The sequence below is a fragment of the Cervus canadensis genome, chromosome 2 (genome assembly GCF_019320065.1).
Source record: "Cervus canadensis isolate Bull #8, Minnesota chromosome 2, ASM1932006v1, whole genome shotgun sequence".
Classification (NCBI taxonomy): Eukaryota; Metazoa; Chordata; class Mammalia; order Artiodactyla; family Cervidae; genus Cervus; species Cervus canadensis.
The window spans coordinates 11,965,974-11,987,311 of record NC_057387.1 but is presented as its reverse complement, the minus strand read 5'-3'; the positions used below and the strand labels follow the sequence as shown (position 1 = coordinate 11,987,311).

The 21,338-nt window shown below is 44.1% G+C and overlaps 1 protein-coding gene and 1 long non-coding RNA gene across 6 annotated transcripts in view; one reads left to right on the top strand and one right to left on the bottom strand.

The window, feature by feature from the left end:
- LOC122431605 (CD48 antigen-like) overlaps nucleotides 1-6,192 on the top strand; it is a 50,966-nt gene extending 44,774 nt beyond the window's left edge. Inside the window, exons 3-6 of one of the 3 annotated variants that reach the window (XM_043452864.1) lie at nucleotides 651-941; nucleotides 2,915-3,029; nucleotides 3,354-3,481; nucleotides 5,966-6,192. In XM_043452864.1, the coding sequence (XP_043308799.1) occupies nucleotides 651-941; nucleotides 2,915-3,029; nucleotides 3,354-3,453 (506 nt within the window). In that variant the 3' untranslated portion in view covers nucleotides 3,454-3,481; nucleotides 5,966-6,192. Of the gene's footprint in view, nucleotides 1-650; nucleotides 942-2,874; nucleotides 3,030-3,353; nucleotides 3,482-5,965 lie in introns of all 3 variants that reach the window. The other 2 variants (XM_043452857.1, XM_043452859.1) reach the window with 2 other exon arrangements.
- Nucleotides 1-21,338, bottom strand: part of LOC122431628 — a 107,412-nt gene that overhangs the window by 68,918 nt on the left and 17,156 nt on the right. The gene's annotated exons all lie outside the window — the stretch shown is intronic.

The following is a 21,338-nucleotide window of genomic DNA, read 5'->3' as shown; positions in this document are numbered from 1 at the left end:
AGATGTATTTTAATTTTTTACATGTATGGACCTACACCAGACATCTTATTTAATGTTTCTTATCAGTTTTTTCTTGCCTTTTGTTTTATTAATACAGTTTTCTTCTATCTAAACTTCTCTAGCAGTTTGGAAATTATACAACATTGTACTTTTATTTCATGGGTTACTAAACTTACATTTTTACTTTAACATTTGAAGATAATCAATATTTTTTTAATTCTCTAAACAAAACAAGAATATAAACATGTCTTTACAGTGTATTCTCAGTGTCTCCCATTTTTCATTTATTGTATACACAATAATATATATGGTTACCACATATTGATATATCATGTATTTACTTATAATTATATAATTATCAGATTGTTGTTGTTGTTCAGTCACTAAGTCATATCCAACTCTGTGACCCCATGTACTGCAGCACTCCAGGCTTCCATGATAATTTAGGTGTCTAGACTTAACTGAGCATGGAAGCTTAAGCTGTCAGTGGGCTGGGAATCAGAACCTCTTAGGCCAGGGAGAGTAGGTTCCTTCCCCAGGCCTACAGTCAGAAATCTCACACAGATGTATCACGTGCTGAGAGAGGTGATACATTCAGATTGGCCTCCATTCCTAAAGGTCAGCTTCTCTCTTGTCCCCTCTCACCCTAGATCCCATCCCACACCCCCAGATCCAGATTCGTTCATCATCTAACACATCAGGCTGGTGCAACATCAGTCTAGAGTGTGAGATCCCAGGAAACACAGGGAACCTGACAGTCATCTGGCTAAGCCAGGGCCTCCCCAGGCACCTGGAGCAGAGAGGGATACCCCCCAACTCCAGGAACCTAAGCCTGAGCCTGCCTATCAGCCACATCAACAGCCACCTCACCTGTGTGGTCAGCAACCCTGCAGAAGAGAAGAATGCAACCCTACACCTGGAGGACATCTGTCCCTGGAGGGGTGAGTGTGATCAGCTAGGAAGGTGATCAAAATGAGCCAGCAGAGACTAGGGGAGGGCAAGGCTGGTAAGTCTCAAAGAAAATGGAGGGGGCGGGGGCGGACTGAGGAACATTTTAAGGCAGTTTAGGTGATGCAACCAAAACTTCCCCACCTCAGTGAATGGCCACAGCCTCATTACAGTCTTGAAACCTGCAAATCCAGAAACTGAACCAATTACCGAGACTAATGCTTCACCCAGAACATAAATGTGAGACTGGTGTGTGTTCACCCCCTTTCCCAACATCAATGAGCCTGGGAGGCTGAATTAAACATCAGATCTGAGCAGAGGAAGAGAAAGATCTGAGGAGTAAAGACTGAGGAACTCAGGGCACCCTGCCCCAACCGTGGAATGCTCCTGTCACCCAGACTCTGGCCCTTACCCTGGGTGGGCAGGACTCGCATAGCACATTCAGGCTGATAGATTCCCAGTTTTTTGTTGCATTCCAGACTTGCCCTTCCAAAGGATGGTTACCACTTCTGAGCACATAAACCACAGTTCAACCCTCCTCTGAGCAGTGTGAGAACCTGTGGTCACTACAACCGATTACTATACTTTCCCCATCAGCCTAGAGCAACACCTTGGTTACATAAAGGGACTAAGTGGGGTGGGTCATAGGGTGTGAACCCTTACAAAGGAGCCTCAGACTGTGGCATTGTAAAATGCATAGGGAAAGAAGTCCCCTACTTTCCCTAGGAATATAAAGCAGGAACAACTGATGTTAAAAGAAGGTGTAATTTCTAGTTCAGCTGCCCCATCCCACCAATGCCCTCCTGACCCCTACTTGCTCATGTGGGGCTCTTGTCTGAAGTCTCTTTCATCTCGTTTCCTCACTCACTTAGATTTCAAACCTCACATTGAGTACCTACTGGGTACTGGTGAGGGGGGAAAGGCTCAGTGAAAAATAAGATAAATCCTTGTCCTCAAGGAACTTACAGTGCAGTGGGGGCTTCACCACATGCTGGCTGTGAGACTTGAACAGGTTACTTAATTTTTATAGCTTTTATGTAATATGGATAATAATTGTATCTACTTCACAAGGTTCTTGTGAGGATGAAAAGAAGTAATCTGCCAAGAGATATCAGCGCAGTATCAAATATCAGTAATATCATATCAGAGATATGCAGTAATCTGCAGAGATATCAGATATCTGTTATGTGTGTGACACACAGCATGTCAGTAATTATCAGAAGATAGTTCAAAGAAAGGGAAGAGCAAATTTCCAAATATAAAAACAGAAAACAGCAAAACTCTGTAAAGCAAGTATCCTTCAATTAAAAAATTAATTAATAAAAAAAACAGATGTTAAACAATAAAGTGGGAGAAAATACAAAGTATATGGTTTGGGTATGAAAGAAAGGAAGGAAGAGAGGAAGGGAGGGAAGGAGGGAGGAAAGAAAGAAGGAAGGAAAAGAAAGAGGGAGGGAGAAATGGAAAGAGGGAAGAAGGAAGGAAGAAAAAGTTGAGCAACTGCTTCCTGATTTGGGAAAGGCATCACAGATACGGGAACACATGAGATGGGCTTTGAAGGATGAATAGGAGTTTTCTTGTGGGGTTATAGAAAAGACATCCCAAACAGAGAAAAGAACAAGCCTAAGGTCTATCCTAGAGTCCTTTATCTCTTCTTCCTCTTAGAACATATTTTTCTTCTGGGAGTCTGAGGAAAGAGGCAGGTGGAGGGGATGAACAATGTCACACACAACTAATGGAAGCCTCTGAGGGTCCTGTTCAGAGATCGGACAGAAAGTCTGGTGATGAAACATTATAGTAATAGTGGTTAGTGTGTAGAGATACTGGAAAGGAAGAAACTTGTCAGAGCTGCATCAAGGATGTACACTCAGGACACAGGCTCTGAGCCAGGGGGGTCCCACCTGCTCCCCATTGCCTACCCAACAGGCCTGACTGAAGCAGATCTGACACCAGCCTTTGACTCCAGGTTCTCTTCAGAGCAAATGGCTTTGGCTTTACATCCTACTCATGGTTCTGATGGTGAGCCTAGGGGCTGGAGTGTGGATCTGGATGAGAAAGAAGATGCATACCAGGAGAGGCAGGTGCTGGGTAGACCCTGAGGGGAGGGCTGGGATGAGGGGGATCTGGGGGAAGGGAGTAGATCAAGACCCCAGGGAGGGCGGCAGGGCAGTGGGCAGGTCATTGACCTCTTCCGTGAATCATTCCTGATAGAAGCCTGGGGTAGAGCAATGCTGGGGGCGGGAGCTACGTGCATGCCCAGAAAGGAAAAGCAGAGGAAGGCAGGGACAAGACAGGAGTCTGGGACCTGATACATGACCGGGAGAGCAATGACTGCTCTCACTCAAGGGCTTACAAGGGATCACCTCCAATGCCATTCATTCTCACTGAGCATCTGCTGTACATAGGTGGGTCCACTCTCCTGCCAACGGATCCCCAAGCCCTTCCGACAGAGGAATCTACCAACCTTCAGACTGTTGTGTCCAACAGCCTAGACCCTCCCTATGAAGAGATCAGCGTCCTGAGACACCATAAGGTGGGTCCAAGGGAATCAAATCATACCAGTTCTGCTATGTGCTCAGAGGCAATAAGTCTGGGGAAACCCAGAGTATTCTATTCCCTATCACATTCTGGGTCCAGTCCTGGCTTTGGACAATATGGTTGCTGTGCTTGGCTACCCACAGCATGCTGGGAGCTGAGGTGCCAAGTTAGGAAACCACCGATGGGGAGCATACTCCACTCATACGTCCACAGCCTCATCACATCCTCACCAGTACCCAAGGAGGAGGGTTGGCAGAGCAGAGAAGTGTAAATGACCAGGTGTCTGGTAGACCCCATCACCTATATAAGACTCAAGGAAGTAAAAGGAGGACACCCTAGCAGGTCCAGGATTGAGAGCAGACCTAAGAAGCTGAGGAGCATCAGGAAAAGCTCAAAGTCTTTCTCTGTCCTACCTACCTGAGATCCTACCACTAATACGACATCTTTAGGTAAATGTTTTGATGCCCTCCCATTGATGAGGTGTTCCTAGGAGGGCATCTCATGTTGGCTACTGACCCTTGCTTGGAAATTGGTGCTATGGTCATAGATAGAACGATTTCACCAGCGGCGAAGAACTGAAGACAGAGATTACAGGGGGAAAAGAAGACATCTAAAGGACTCTCCAGAGCAATGATTCTCAAATTGAGCTTGCATCAGGAACACCTGAAGGGCTTGGTAAAAATGAAGTTTTCTGGGCCCACTCCAAGACTTTTTGATTCAGTAGGTCTAAGGCAGCCCTGAGAACTTGTATTTCTAACAAATTCCCAAGTGATACTGATCCCAAGTGACCCTGGTCCCACATGTTGAGAACCACTGGACGAAAAGTGTGAGCAGAAGAGAAACAGGGATGCCCAGGAGTAGCCAATGGCCAAGTCCTCTCCTCTCTCATCCTTTGACTTCCCCAAAGAGGGGACAATGCGAGATGATTGTGTCACAAAGCATCAGGATCTGGTCTAGTCCCAGCAGGTTATAGTAGGGGAAAGTGAGACATAGAGGGAATACTTTGACTTATCAGAGAACCGTGCAAACGATAGGGGCAGAATAGGGGTGTCTTCATTCCCAGCCTAGTCTTCCATGCACTGTCCCCAACTGCCTCAGTGCCCTCCACATTGTGACTTCCCATGGCAGCCCCTCTGGGTTATGTCCTTACCTAGCCTGGGCCTCGGGGAACTTAGGAAATTGTTCACTGTGACCCAAACCCTAATACCCTTGCAGAGAAGCACAGGAGGGAAACAATGAGTGATTTTGGGATAGAGAAACCGATGAGGCAACATCTGACCCAGACATGCAGCCCCATGCTGAAGCCTCTGACACCTCAGTTTCTGCCCTTGAGGAGCTCCCAGTCTGGTGGAGAAAATAAACTCCCTTCAAGGAGACAGGAAGCTAAGTGCAAAAAAGATGATGGTGGCATAAAGAAGAGTCTGGGGAAATGGATATGAGGCTCTGATACAGATTTCTTTTTTTTTTTTTTTAATGAAGTATAGTTGGCTTACAATGTTGGGTTAGTTTCTGGTGTACATCAAAGTGATTCAGTTTTAGATAGATAGACATATACTTTTTCATATTCTTTTCCATTATGGTTTGTTACAAGGTACTGAATATAGTTCCCTATACTGTATAGTAGAACTTTGTTGTTTATCATTTCTATATATAGTATTTTGTGTCTACTAATCCCAAACTCCTAATTTATCCCTTCTTACCACCCCCCCTCTCCCCTTAGTAACCATACATTTGTTTTCTATGTCTGTGAGTCTGTTTTTGTTTCATAAAATGAGTTTGTGACACAGACTTCTTGATCAACTCCAGAAAATCACTTCCCTCCCTCTGCCTCAGTTTATTCTTTTATAAAATGAGGATTACAGTATAATAGCTTGCATTTACCTGACACTTTTCAGCTTTTCACAGCAACTTTTGCAATGAGAGCAAAGTGATTTGCAAATTAAAGTTCGTCAAATATCTGTTGAGCACCTACTGTGTTCCCTGAATTGTTTTTATCTGAGCTACAAAAGTCTACAAAGCAAGAAAAGTCCTTGGCTTCATAGACTATTCTAGGTTGAGGGGATGGAGAGTGAAAAATCAATAAGCAAACCATCAAGTTCTGGGTGATGATAAGTGTTGGGAGAAAATAAAGCATAAAAGAGAGGTGGGATAGGTAGTGTGCAATTTTAACTAAGGCTGTCAGGGGAAAACTCACCAAAAAGAGAGACCCTGAAAGACATGAGGGGGTGAGAAAAATGGAGGTCTTGGATTAGGGAGAGAGACATAGCATCTTGGGTAGAAGACAGAGCAAGTGCAAAGATTCTACAGTGTTCAATAGAGAGTCTGTGCTGAAGCTGTATTTGGGGGAGTTATCAGGCTTGAGAGCCAGAACTACCTGGGTGAAGACAAGAAGCTCATAAAGAGATGTAGCTTGACTAATCCTTCTACTTGATGCTTAGAAATAGATCAAGACCACTCCTAAACTCTGCTTGAATTGTAGGAAGACTTGGAGAAGAGCAACTGCCACTCACACAACCCTGAGTGTACTTTGGCCGTCCACACTATCTACGAGAAGATCCGAACAAGTCCAGAACCCCAGGATGATGCTTCAGTTCAGTTCAGTCGCTCAGTCGTGTCTGACTCTTTGCGACCTCATGAATCGCAGCACACCAGGCCTCCCTGTCCATCACAAACTCCTGGAGTTTACCCAAACTCATGTCCATTGAGCCGGTGATGCCATCCAGCCATCTCATCCTCTGTCGTCCCCTTCTCCTCCTGCTCCCAACCCCTCCCAGCATCAGGGTCTTTTCCAATGAGTCAACTCTTCACATGAGGTGGCCAAAGTATTGGAGTTTCAGCCTCAGCATCAGTCCTTCCAAGGAACACCCAGGACTGATCTCCTTTAGGATGGACTGGTTAGATCTCCTTGCAGTCCAAGGGACTCTCAAGAGTTTTCTCCAACACCACAGTTGAAAAGCATCAATTCTTCAGTGCTCAGCTTTCTTTGTAGTCCAACTCTCACAACTCTGGAAAAACCATAGCCTTGACCAGATGGACCTTTGTTGGCAAAGTAATGTCTCTGCTTTTTAACATGCTGTCTAGGCTGGTCATAACTTCCCTTCCAAGGAGTAAGCGTCTTTTAATTTCATGGCTGCAATCACCATCTGCAGTGATTTTAGAGCCCAAAAGTATAAAGTCTGACACTGTTTCCCATCTATTTCCCATGAAGTGATGGGACAGGTGCCATGATCTTAGTTTTCTGAATGTTGAGCTTTAAGCCAACTGTTTCACTCCTCTTTCGCTTTTATCAAGAAGCTTTTTAGTTCCTCTTCACTTTCTGCCATAAGGGTGGTGGTGTCATCTGCATATCTGAGGTTATTGATATTTCTCCTGGCAATCTTGATTCCAGCTTGTGCTTCTTCCAGCCCAGCATTTCTCATGATATACTCTGCATATAAGTTAAATAATCAGGGTGATGCTTAGACCACGATAAAACCGGAGCATGACAAGGACCTTGGCAAGATCTGCCCCATCCCTTTACCCCTTTACCCTTAGGCCCCCAAAGATCCCTTCTTAAGGTGGAGCTGGGACTAGAGCCTAGGTCTTCCTGACCAATCTCACTGAGCTGTTCCCCCAAGTTCCCACCAAAATTTTCTTCTATCACAGATGGTAGGTGGTGACTCTGCCAGTTAAATAACCAAATATGAGAGGGAAAGCCTTCAGCCTTCAGCCACACTTTGGACCTGTGAACCTCTTAACCCTATTAGGGTATGCTCATGGTCAGGCAGGACCTGCACAGGGTAGTGGGGGGAAAGAGATTATTTCTCTGAACAGGGAGGAACCTGGGGCCCCTGAGAAGGATGAGCCTTGAGGGGAGGACCTTCAGGGTTTCACAGTCAGTTCACCACTATGAATAGTGAAAAGAATGGCTTTGACTATTATAAAAAAGAGGCCTGTAGATACAAGATTCAAGGTCAGCTGTATAGTAGAGGGGAGTAATGGAAAGAGAAGTAAACTGTGTTTCTTTTTTTTTGGCTCTGTCATATACTAGAATTAATTATAGACACAGGAAATGTACTATCTGGTTTCTCAAAGTTCAAGTAATTCACACACTCTTATACTTTCATTAAATTATACATGCTTGCACAAAAGTCAAAAGGCATATCTTATTGAAATAATAATTCTTCATCATTTTGTTATTAAAAATAGTGTCTTGTTCCCCCTGTGTATTCTAATTTTATTAAGATAATACATATGAGTCATATATTAAGCCATGTTACTCAATTTCTCTACTGTTTGTAACAGGTTTTCATTTGATCCCTTTGAATTTAGAAATAAACAAAAATGTTAACAAGTGATTATAACTTTTGCTTCCTTCTTTCCAATGTTTATGCTTCATTTCCTTTTCTTATCTAATTGAATTGGCTAATACTTCCAAAACCATGTTAAATAATCATGATGATAAAGAATATCCTTATATTGTTCCTAACTCTAATATAAATGCTTCTAGTGTTTCTCCATTAAGCATGATGTTGTGTTTTGGGTAAGGCATATCCGCTGTATCATGTTAAGGAAGTATGTATTTATTCTTATTTTATCTCATATATTTTATCAAGAATTTTACCAAAAATAAAGTATTAAGTTTTATTGTTCCCCATTTATCACTTGTGAAGATAGCATATGGTTTTCTTTTTTACCATTAATAATAAATTAATAGATGTCTTAGGATTGAACTATTTCATTGTTAGGATAAATCTCAGTTAATGTGTATTATTTTTTAATGTGATAGTGTTTGACAATATCTTTAGGATTTGCATCCTTATTTATAAATGAACTTCTCTTGTACTTTCTTTAATGCTTTACTTGGTCAGTTTATTATTTGTGTCATGCTTATTAAAGATCCCTTTATCCTCATTTTGTGTAATAATTTAAAGTTTGCTTTATAGTTAAAAAAGCAAATTTATAGTTATAAAATATAGTTGTATAGTTATAGTTATATATATATATAGTTATAGTTAAAAAAAGATTTTTTTAAGAGAATTGTTCTCATTACTCAGTGTTAATTTAATTTTTATTATGTTATATGAAGATGTATAAATATGAAACTTTATATTAATGTCTTGTGCTTATATTTTTTATATTATAAACCAAAACAATGTATATAAAATAAATAAGAACCAAACAGCAAAACAGTAGGGCAATGATTATTCAAACATATTCAGACTGAAATATGCAACTTTAATGTAACATGATGGGTGTTTTGGTTTTGCTGAAATTGAATCATTGGTGTTGGTATTAAGAGGAAAAACAACTGCAGACTCACATCAGGTTCTATATTTAATATTTTTTTTAACTTTAATACAAAAAATGCTAGTTCACGTAACTTTATTATACCAACACTTGATTAAAGCCTTTGTTTACCAGAACCTCATCTTAACCAAAACTCTGCCTGGTAACAAATGATAGATCTGCAAAATTGCTTTATTCACCTGAAAAAAAATTATTAGCATGACATTATTGAAGTCTTCATTCAATACATATCTATTTACTTGCCACTGGAATCACAGAATAAGAATGTTCTTTATTGGGTACCCCATAACGGGTATTTACATTACTGCTAATGAACTTTTATGAATTTGTACCACAAAGATGAACCCCACAACTCTTCTCACAAGTCAGACATGTCCCTGACAGCTACCTACCAGGAACTTTTGAATGTGATCTGCCTGTTGGAGAGGTGCTGAGGGGAAGAAGGGAGCCAATTTGTCAAATGTCAATTTAGTAAATGATCAAGTCATCAACAAGTGATCAACAAAGTGATCAAATCTATCCATTTACCAGAAACTTATTTTTTTAGCTATGTGTAAAACTTAAAGCAATTCATATTGGATAAAAAATGATTTAACAGCTTTTGAAGATTTCTGTTATTTTAGCTGGCAGGTTTTCATTATTTCTTCCTAAGGGCACTTAAAGCAATGTTCCATGTCTCTCTAACCAGCTCCCTGCTGGAGACAGAAAGAGAAGTCAGCTCACAAGACAGCCTGAGAGGAGAGACTGGCGGGCACAGAGATGAGACTGACAGGCAGAGGGACTGGGGGACTGAGGCCAGGGAGGCAATTTGAAGCCAGATCCCTGGGATCTTTTCTCCCCAAAGTCCTCACGGGCTCTGGTAATCCATCAGATTCAAATAACAAATTTTTATTAACAATTAATAGGAGGAAATATTTTATAAATTTATCAAATTCATCAACTTGTTCATCCTGTGATTTACCCACTTAAAAAATGGATTTTTCTATAAACTATCTTTCAGCAAACTGGTTTTAGCTGAATTAACCTTTGGGCAAATGTACATGAGCCTTACAACTTAATGGATAAGAAATTAGGCTTCGGGGCCCAGGTGCCTGGGTCACATCCTCACACTGCTTACCAGCCGCAGACATATTCTTGAGCAAGGCTTTGACCGCCCCAGTGCCTCCATCCCCTCAGCTGTGAGAGGGGAGTTGTCAAGCCTTCCCTCATAGAGCTGTCAGCAGTCACTGAGTTAACAGACTCAGAGTGGTGCCAGCATCAATAGTACAGGATGTTATTGTCACTCTGCCCCACCTCAGGGCCAGTTTCCCCACCTGTTTCCTCCATGTGAACCATGCACCAGGTGGTCTGTGCCATTATCTGGTCCCCCCACCCCCATGAAGATTCTTTAACACAAAAGCAAATGCAGCCCTGAAAATGCCTTTGTTATAAGGTAGGCACCTGCAAGATCCAAATATATACATACTAATTATCAGATTATTAAACTCTCAGATTATTATTGAAATGAAAGCAAGAAATATAAACATTCTAACAAGAAGATCCAACCAGTCTATCTTAAAGGAGATCAGTCCTGGGTGTTCATTGGAAGGACTGATGTTGAAGCTGAAACTCTAATACTTTGGCCACCTCATGCAAAGAGTTGACTCATTGGAAAAGACCCTGATGCTGGGAAAGATTGAGGGCAGGAGGAGAAGGGGACGACAGAGGATGAGACGGCTGGATGACATCACCGACTCAATGGACATGAGTTTGGGTGGACTCCGGGAGTTGGTGATGGACAGGGAGGCCTGGTGTGCTGTGGTTCATGGGGTCACAAGGAGTCAGACATGACTGAGCAACTGAACTGAACTGAACTGAACTGAACTGAACAGGGCACTTGCAGGATCCCAAGACTATAAAACACACCAGTTTGAGAAACACCATTCCAGGAGCAAGAGACCCAGATGGGAAAGGCAGCAGACACAGAGGTAGAGGGGTGAAGAGACAGAAAGCCCGTGAACCACAAGGATACCACATCACACAGCCGGCCCAGTCTGATGGGGAGGAGGGGAAAGGGAACAGAATCACACAGGCACTCCTCATGAAACAGGAAGACCCCACCCAGAGGAGACTGTTTCTCTGTGGTTTTAAAGAACTGAAGCAAGTGGAGCAGGCAGGGTTCTCCACCTCCCATGGCCCAGAGCCCATGCTCTCCTCCCACCTTCACCAGGAAGCTATAGACCAAACAAAGAATACCAGCCCTCACATACAGATCTCTAACTCATGTGCTCAGACTTCAGGGTCCTGAGAGAAGGCAAAATCAAAAGGAATCCAAATACACAGGTTTGCCAAGGCAAACAGCAGAACAAACAGAAAGTCTCCAATCAAAGATGAAAATGCAGGGGGTGAAAAAAAATAAAGCTAGCAGAGACCTACACAAATATTTGGTCCTCTAAAATAAAGGAAAGAAACAAGAGTTTGCAAAAAAGATTGATGAAACCACAGGTAAAAGATGAACTAATAGAATATGAAGGGAGTTGGGGTGAGGCAGCTAAGAAAACAATTGAGGAGAAAATTCTTTTGAAGAATTTAAAAATACAAAGAATAGCATCAACATGACAGAAAATCCCATCAGTGATGTGAAAGACAGAATGAGAAAATAATATAGAAAACAAGAGGGGAGCAATTAGAGCAAAATGGACTGACCATGGGAATCAAACATGTAGATAACTAGTTCCCCAACAAAGACACAGAAGGAATGGAGAAATAAAATACTTCCATTTCCTCCCCCAGACCCTCCCCTTTTCTTACTAACAGAGCCCTGACTGATCCTACTGCAAGATGAGATATCTGATATATGGGGTGTAGGTGGGGATATTCCCATGGTCTTGTGGCAGGTGAAAGTGAAATTCACTCAGTCATGTCTGACTCTTTGCAACCCCATGGACTATACAGTCCAAGGATACTAGAGTGGGTAGCCTTTCCCTTCTCCAGGGGATCTTTCTGACCCAGGGATTGAACCCAGGTCTCCTACCTTGCAGGAGAATTCTTTACCACCTGAGCTACCAGGGAAGCCTCATGGTGGGTAGGTGACCCTATTCTGGACAATGATAGGTAAGAAAAGTTTTCTGGGAGCTTCCGAAAATGACTTCCATCCTGACTAGAGGAAGGAGGGAGACCCCCCCCCCCCTTCTTGTCTTTGCCTCTGACTGTGGCTGTGTGACAGTGAAGAGCTTGAAACTGTTGGAGCCATTTCAGAGCAGAAGGAAGGTCAGGAGATGCAGAGGCTGAGCCATAGCTCTTCTCTGGGCTTTGGCAAGCTCTTCTCAAGGGAGCGGCAAGAGTGATGCCACAGATGTGGGGAAAGAGCTGTGTGAAGATGGGTGAAAGGAAACAGTTTTGGAGTTTGCATTTGCTAAATTACAGAGTGTAAAGTTGTGGTTGAAGATGGTGTTGGACATGTAGACTGAAGTTAGGTTTTGGACTTCTTATTTAAGATGTTCATGAACCAGGTAAATGCATGTGTGTTCTCTTCTTCCCTGGAACTATAAAACTATGGTAAAAGTATTTTGCTTAAGTGTATCAGTCACATCAAAGAGAAACAGGGAGGAAACCATTCAGCAGACCAGAGATGCCTGGAATCTCAGAGACAAGGAGAGTGGTTGCCTAGTAAAACAGAGTCAGACCTGGGGCCAATTACATCAGAATCTCTGGGGTTGTGCCCAGGGGGGCAGGATTTTGTTAATGACTCAGATGAGCCCAGTGTGCAGCCAAGTTTGAGAACCACTGACCTAGAACACACATGCAGGGACACATCAGAGGATGGAGTCGTCTGCCCAGAGAAACCACGAGGACCCAAGCTCAGAGGGCCAGGTAGGAAGCAGAGTGGGTGAGAATGGGGCTGAAACAGGGAACCAACCTACTGGGAGGTCTGGGCATGAAGCAGTCAACACTTGAACCCTCCCCTAGCCCAGGCGTGACCATCCAATGACCATGACCCCAGGCATTTCTTTCCTGACAGAAACAAAGGAAAGCTCTTCTAAAACAAAAAACAAAACTTCAAAATCCTGAAAGCACAGTCTGGAGAGAACTCAGCAGCTTGTGTGGGTACTGGACCTCGGGAAATCCTTCTCATTCTGACATTTAGGGTTTTCCCAGCATAAACACCAGTCCCCTGCCCCCCACCCTAAGGTGGAGCCTGGCTGCCCACAGAGCTGCCTGGCTCCATTTCAAATATAAGAGGAAAACCTCTCTGGTGGGTGAGGGGCCCCCAAAGGTGGACAATGGGAGGTCCTCTGCTTAAGTAATTGAGATGGGCCCCTGGGCCCATGACCATGAGGTGGGAGCCCAGCCCTGGACTGAATTCTAAAGGATTAAGGATGGGAGAAGTCTGACCCTTGGATACACGGGGCACTGCTTCACCTCTTCCTGCGGAATCTACACAACAGACATTTCCTCTGATGTCCAGCCCATCAGGGGCACCCGGGAGCTAAACCACCATCAACGCCTCCCACCTGTCTAGTTACTTTCCAGTGCAAAAATACTTTCACCTGTGAGAGGCAGATAAGTACTGTTGTGATTACCTTCCCATTTTTCAGATGAGGAAACTGAAGCTCCAGAGAGGTTAACTGGTGAACCCTAAGGTGTGGAAAGTCAGTCCATGGCGGAGTCTGGCCTAAGACCAGGTCCCTGCTCTTTCCGATCACTGGTCTTTCCAGATCCAAGTTCCTCTTGGTGCAGTGAATCTCCCACTCAAGATGGTTTCAAACCTTGAGAAGCCACATGAGAGGGAGGGAAGCCAGGACTGTCCCAGGGCAGCCTCTCACCGTCCTCACACACTGCAGATAGAGTAACTAAGGCCCATGGCTGCATCTCAACCATCTCTGAGATCAAGATGACCTTTGGTCAACCACAACCACTTCCCCCTGCATTTAGTGAGTCACAAATAGGCCTTATCTCCCACCACAACCCAGACCTGCAAAGCCTGCTGAGAAGCCTCAGCTGGTCGGTCTCCCAGCAGGGCCCAGGGAGCCTTACTGTCTGTGAGCTGCAGGCTGGTGGACCTGCGCTACTCCCTGGGGCAGTGAACTGTCCCCCTAGGGAGTCTCATGGCCCAGTTTTCACAGGATCTTTCCAGCTTAGTCTTAACATCCATCCTATCAGTCATACAACTACATTACCTTTTAAACCTGGAGAATGCCCCCAGTAGAGGGACTGCTCCCACCCCAATCTTATGCCCAGCTCCTGGGAGGGCCCCAGCCCAATCTCAGTGTGTAGGTGACTCTCAACTTGAACCACATCAGTTAGGCCTCTTTCTTCTGGGCTTCGTATATCACAAGGTTTCCCTTCTTGTTCTTGGCTGGACAAGTTCTCAGCATCTGTCTTTCACCCAGCAGGATTTGGACCAAGCACAACATCCAGCACAAGGTTCTACCCACACCAAGGGCTCAGGACAACTGCCCCACAGGGAAGAGGCAGATTCCTACTCACAGCCCTGAAAATATGTTCACACAGAGGGGAGGGACAGCCCCAGCAGGAGCAGGTAACTAGGAAAAACCTCCCTAGTTTAGGGGTCAATCCACATGGCCCCCCTAAAGTGGTCCCCTGAGACTCTGCCCCGTCCTACCCCAGTAGGTGTCCTGTTGACTCAGCCTGGTCCCATCTCTCCTGGTAGAATGAAAGCTGGGATATCACCCATATTCTTAAACAAGACAGACAGCTTTTAGCTAAGCTGCACCCATGACTGATTTCAAGTCAGCAAATGTTTACTGAGCACCTCTGTAAGGAGCGCGTCGCCAGGGCCCTCCTTTCCTGTCCAGTCACCATCTGCTGCAGTCGCTGAGTCCCGAGGTGAGCATCACATGTGCTCCATCCCTCCTCAGTTAACCCCAGAGCCACCCAGTCCCCTACGGGCGTCCCACCTCTTTAGGACCCAGGCAGTGTCCATCATGAGTTGGGCCCAAAGACACAGTCTGTGTCTACCATCTTGCTTCCAGTGGAGACACAGCTTATGCGTGTTTCATAGTCAGTTATTTGCTCTCAGCAACAATAAAGAAGAGAGAAGAACAATTTCAATTGTGCAGCAATTCCACTCTAGGAGAACCTACTCTCTTCTCAAACTGAAGGCCTGGAGTGAGCTTGAGATGGAAGCTCACTTGATGGATGAAATCCACAGGTTCCTTTGGGTCCCTTGGTCCATCTCTCTGCTACCACCCACTTTCCCCAGGGCGGAGTGGTGCTGGGAACTGTTTAACAGCTGCCTCTTCAGAAGGAGAAAGCCCTGGTCTCTAGCATTTGTCAATCTCTGAGGTGTGGATACCCGCTTCATGGCTCATTTCAAACCACCAGCATGCTGACGCGGAGCACAGACTTGGGGAAAGATGCACAAAGCCAGCTTTCACAAGCCAGCTCCTGGTGTTTCTAGCACATCACTGTCTGGGAGGGAATCTAACATTTCAGTCTGCAGACACATGTTCATGTAGCATTGCCCAGAAACACAAACAACTGTTTACTAGGAGGAAAAGGCAGCCTCCCTCAAGGCAGGAGGACAACTTCCCCAGGGTGATCCATGGGTCTGCACCGCAGCAGCATCCTAGGGGTCCACAGGAGTGGTATTCACTTTATTCCACCCTAAAACCTAACTCTCCCCTGCAATAACCAAAGCGAAGGCCTAGACAACCCTCACCCAGCCTTCTCCTTCACTAGACACCCCGGCCCAGGCTCAAGTGGGCTACCCCTCCTCGTCACCCTGCCCACCGGGCTGTGTTTCCTGGGAGCACAGAACGACTTTGTCTTTGGGAGCCCAGCCTGCTGGGAGGCAGGACTTTACAGACAGACACACATTGATTCCATTGCTGCTGATACCACAGGCTGGATAATCACGGGCAGATCCTCAAAGTCCTCCTCTATAAAATGAGATAATACCTATCTCCCAGAGTTGTTGGGAGAATTAAGTAAATACGGTGAAAACCACCCAGCACAGGCAACCCCCACAGACATCCCTCCGCCTATCCTCCGAGGGGAGGCGGCCTGAACCATAGTCAGGCAATGTCGCCTCCTGGTGGCTGGTCTCAGAATTGCCCAAAAGGCCCACAGCTGTTCTGTATCTGAGAAATGACACCCCACTCCAGTACTCTTGCCCGGAAAATCCCATGGACTGAGGATGCTGGAAGGCTACAGTCCATGGGGTCGCAAAGAGTCGGACACGACTTAGCGACTTCCCTTCACTTAGAGAAGGGAAGGGCTGGTAAGGGTCAGGGGAGGATCAAGACCGTGGTTTCCAAGAGGGCACCTGGTATCATGAAAAGGATATGGGGCACGAGCAGGTTCAGGTAATAGTTCTGCCAGATATTAGCTGTTTGACCTTCAGTAAGTTATTTAAGTTCAGCCTCAGATTCCTCGTCTGAAAATGGCCATGATTTCTGTATCAATAGATACACACTCAATAAGTGTTTGTTGCTCTCCTCATTGCTCTTGACCCCTATTCCTGCTCTCCTTTCTCAGATCCTAATACATATCATCTCACTGCCTCTTATAACTCCTCAGTGATTCCACCAAGTACATTTTATCAGTTCTGTTTTCAGGGGTGTTGGCTAATTTCTCTAAAGACACTCACTCCTCAATAAGAAAATCGCAAAGTCCACAGGCTTATCTTCAGCACTTCATGCCCCCAAACTCTAAATTTTTAGAACATTTCATTTGCATTTGTAAATGTATATTATATATATATATATATATATATATATATATATATAATTTTCATTGAAGTAGAAGAGGAACTAAAGAGCCTCTTGATGAAGGTGAAAGAGGAGAGTGAAAAAGCTGACTTAAAATTCAATATTCAAAAATCTAAGATCATGGCATCTGGTCCCATCACTTCATGGCATATAGATGGGGAAACAATGGAAACAGTGAAAGATTTTTTATTTTCTTGAGCTCAAAAATCACTGCAGATGGTGATCACAGCCATGAAATTAAAGGATGCTTGCTCCTTGGAAGAAAAGATAGGACCAACCTAGAAAGCATATTAAAAGCAGAGATATTACTTTGCCAACAAAGGTCCATCTTGTCAAAGCTATGGTTTTTCCAGTAGTCATCTGTGAGTGTGAGAGTTGGACCATAAAGAAAGCTGAGCACCAAAGAATTGATGCTTTTGAACTGTGGTGTTGGAGAAGACTCTTGAGAGTCCCTTGGACTGCAAGGAGATCCAACCAGTCCATCCTAAAGGAAATCAGTCCTGAATATTCATTGGAAGGACTGATGCTGAAACTCCAATACTTTGGCCACCTGATGTGAAGAGCCAACTCATTAGAAAAGAACATGATTCTGGGAAAGATAGAAGGCAAGAGAAGAAGGGGATGACAGAGGACAAGATGGTTGGATGATATCACCAACTCAATGGACTTGAGTTTGAGCAAACTCCTGGAGATGGTGAAGGACAAGGAAGCCTGGTGTGCTGCAGTCCATGGCATCGCAAACAGACATGACTGAGCGACCTAACAACAACAACAGTAGTTGATTTATAATTTTGTGTTAGTTTCAAGTGTGCAGAAAATAAATCAGTATATATACATACACACACACACACACACACACACACACACACACACATATATATATAGGCTTCATGGGTGGCTCAGCTGGTAAAGAATCTGCTTGCAATGCAGGAGACCCCCGTTTGATCCCTGGGTTGGGAAGTTCCCCTGGAGAAGGGATAGGCTACCCACTCCAATATTCCTGGGCTTCCCTGGTGGCTCAGATTAAAGAATCCACCTGCAATGTGGGAGACCTGGGTTTGATCCCTGGGTTGGGAAGATGCCCTGGGGTGTGGCAACCCACTCCAGTATTCTTGCCTGGAGAATCCTCATGGACTGAGGAGCCTGAGAGGCTATTGTCCATGAGGTTGCAAAGAGTCAGACATGACTGAGTGACTAAGCACAGTGCGCCCGCACACACACACACACACACACACACACACACACACTAAATGTATATATACATATACTGTAGTTCCCTGTGCTATACAATAAGTTCTTATTATTGTTGAAACTCGGCCTCTGTTCATTGGTGCCAAATAGAAAAATGAAGACAGAGTTTTGGGTGAAGTGGAAAAGAATAGCTTTAATTACTTTTGCACGCCACAGGAGCTAATACCCCAAAGACCATGTGACCCACCTTGGAAGGGGTAGTGAGGAGTTTTATAGTGTTCGAGGAGCAGGGCGTGATCAGCTCTGGAAAGTTCTTGGATTGGTTGGCATTAAGGCGAAGTTTCAAGCATCATCAACCTTCTGGTTTCAACTCTAAGGTCTATGTTCTTGGGGTCAGCAGTTTTCATCTGGAGGGAGTGTGCTCCCTGTGAAAAACAACTTAGAAATATGTGTCATGCCTTTACTTATATCTTTTGGGGAACTGGGATTTCAGTGATTCTGTTATGTGAAAGTTCAGTTCAGTTCAGTCGCTCAGTCATGTCCAACTCTTTGTGACACCATGGACTGCAGCACGCTAGGCCTCCTTGTCCATCACCAACTCCCGGGCTTATTCAAACTCATGTCCATTGAGTGGGTGATGCCATCCAACCATCTCATCCTCTGTCATCCCCTTCTCCTTACGCCTTCAATCCCTCCCAGCATCAGTGTCTTTTCAAATGAGTCACTTCTCTGCACCAGGTGGCCAAAGTATTGGAGTTTCAGCTTCAGCATCAATCCTTCCAATGAATATTCAGGACTGATTTCCTTTAGGATGGACTTATTTGGTCTGCTTGCAGTCCAAGGGACTCTCAAGAGTCTTCTCCAATACAACAGTTCAAAAGCATCAATTCTTCAGCGCTCAGCTTTCTTTATAGTCCAACTCTCACATCCATACATGACTACTGGAAAAACCATAGATTTGATAAGATGGACCTTTGTTGGCAAAGTAATGTCTCTGGTTTTTAATATGCTTTCTAGGTTGGTCATAACTTTTCTTCCAAGGAGCAAGTGTCTTTTAATTTTATGGCTGCAGCCACCATCTGCAGTGATTTTGGAGTCCCCCAAAATAAATTCTCTCACTGTTTCCACTGTTTCCCTATCTATTTCCCATGAAGTGATGGGACCAGATGCAATGATCTTAGTTTTTTGAATGTTGAGTTTTAAGCAAGCTTTTTTGCTCACCTCTTTCACTTTCATCAAGAGGTTTTTTAGTTCTTCTTCACTTTCTGTCATATGGGTGGTGTCATCTGCATATCTATTGTTGATATTTCTCCCGGCAATCTTGATTCCAGCTTGTGCTTCATCCAGCCCAATGTTTCTCATGATGTACTCTGCATATAAGTTAAATAAGCAGAAGAGTTGTAATCTAAATTGTCACCAGTTCATTAGCCCAACTATTCTTTGTTTTTGTGACTGGATGCCACGTCTTCACATTTCCCAATCATTAACTCTTGAGTCAACATTTTATTTTAAAGACAGGAACACAATGGCCTGTACACAGTTTCATTATTAATTATCTATTTCATATATAGTATTCTGTAAATCTGGTGATGTCCATGTGTAGAGTCTTCTCTTGTGTTGTTGGAAGAGGGTGTTTTCTATGACCAGTGCATTCTCTTGGCAAAACTCTATTAGCCTTTGCCCCGCTTCATTCCGTACTCCAAGGCCAAATTTGCCTGTTACTCCAGGTGTTTCTTGACTTCCTACTTTTGCATTCCAGTCCCCTATAATGAAAAGGACATTTTTGGGGGTGTTAGTTCTAAAAGGTCTTGTAGGTCTTCATAGAACCGTTCAATTTCAGCTTCTTCAGCATTACTGGTTGGGGCATAGGCTTGGATTACCATGATATTGAATGGTTTGCCTTGGAAACGAACAGAGATCATTCTGTCATTTTTGAGACTGCATCCAAGTACTGCATTTCAGACTCCTTTGTTGACTATGATGACTACTCCATTTCTTCTAAGGGATTCCTGCCCACAGTAGTAGATATAATGGTCATCTGAGTTAAATTCACCCAGTCCAGTCCATTTTAGTTCGCTGATTCCTAGAATGTCGACATTCACTTTTGCCATCTTGTGTTTGACCACTTCCAGTGTGCCTTGATCATGGACCTAATTCCAGGTTCCTATGCAATATTGCTCTTTACAGCATCGGACCTTGCTTCTATCACCAGTCCAATCCACAACTGAGTATTTTTTTTTGCTTTAGCTCCATTCCTTCATTCTTTCTGGAGTTATTTCTCCAATGATCTCCAGTAGCATATTGGGCACCTATCGACCTGGGGAGCTCCTCTTTCAGTAGCCTATCATTTTGCCTTCTCATACTGTTCATGGGGTTCTCAAGGCAGGAATACTGCAGTGGTTTGCCATTCCCTTCTCCCGTGGACCACATTCTGTCAGAGCTCTCCACCATGACCCAACCGTCTTGGGTGGCCCCACACGGCATGGCTTAGTTGCATTGAGTTAGACAAGACTGTGGTCCTGTGATCAGATTGGCTAGTTTTCTATGATTATGGTTTTAGTGTGTCTGCCCTCTGATGCCCTCTCGCAACACCTACCATCTTACTTGGGTTTCTCTTACCTCGGATGTGAGGTATCTCTTCACGGCTGCTCCAGCAAAGCACAGCCACTGCTCCTTACCTTGGAGGAGGAGTATCTTCTCATGGCAGCCTCTCCTGACCTTGAACATGGAGTACCTCCTCTCAGCCCTCCTGCGTCCGGCAGCAGCTACTCCTTGGAGGTGGAGCCAAAGATGGAGAAGCTCTATACAGTCAGCAAAAACAAGACCAGGAGCTGACTGTGGCTCAGATCATGAACTCCTTATTGCCAAATTCAGACTAAAACTGAAGAGAGTAGGGATAACCACTAGACCATTCAGGTATGACCTAAATCAAATCCCTTATGACTATACAGTGGAAGTGAGAAATAGATTTAAGGGACTAGATCTGATAGAGTGCCTGATGAACTATGGACAGAGGTTCCTGACATTGTATAGGAGACAGGGAGCAAGACCATCCCCATGGAAAAGAAATGCAAAAAGGCAAAATGGTTGTCTGAGGAGGCCTTACAAATAGCTGTGAAAAAAAGAGAAGCAAAAAGCAAAGGAGAAAAGGAAAGATATACCCATTTGAATGCAGATTTCCAAAGAATAGCCAGGAGAGATAAGAAAGCCTTCCTCAGTGATCAATGCAAAGAAATAGAGGAAAACAACAGAATTGGAAAGACTAGAGATCTCTTCAGGAAAATTAGAGATATCAAGGCAACATTTCAGGCAAAGATGGGTTCAATAAAGGACAGAAATGGTATGGACCTAACAGAAGCAGAAGATATTAAGAAGAGGTGGCAAGAATACACAGAAGAACTGTACAAAAAAAATCTTCACAAGACAGATAATCACAATGGTGTGATCACTCACCTAGAGCCAGAAATCCTGGAATGTGAAGTCAAGTGGGCCTTAGAAAGCATCACTATGAACAAAGCTATTGAAAGTGATGGAATTCCAGTTGAGCTATTTCAAATCATGAAAGATGATGCTGTGAAAGTGCTGCACTCAATATGCCAGAAAATTTGGAAAACTCAGCAGTGGCCACAGGACTGGAAAAGGTCAGTTTTCATTCCA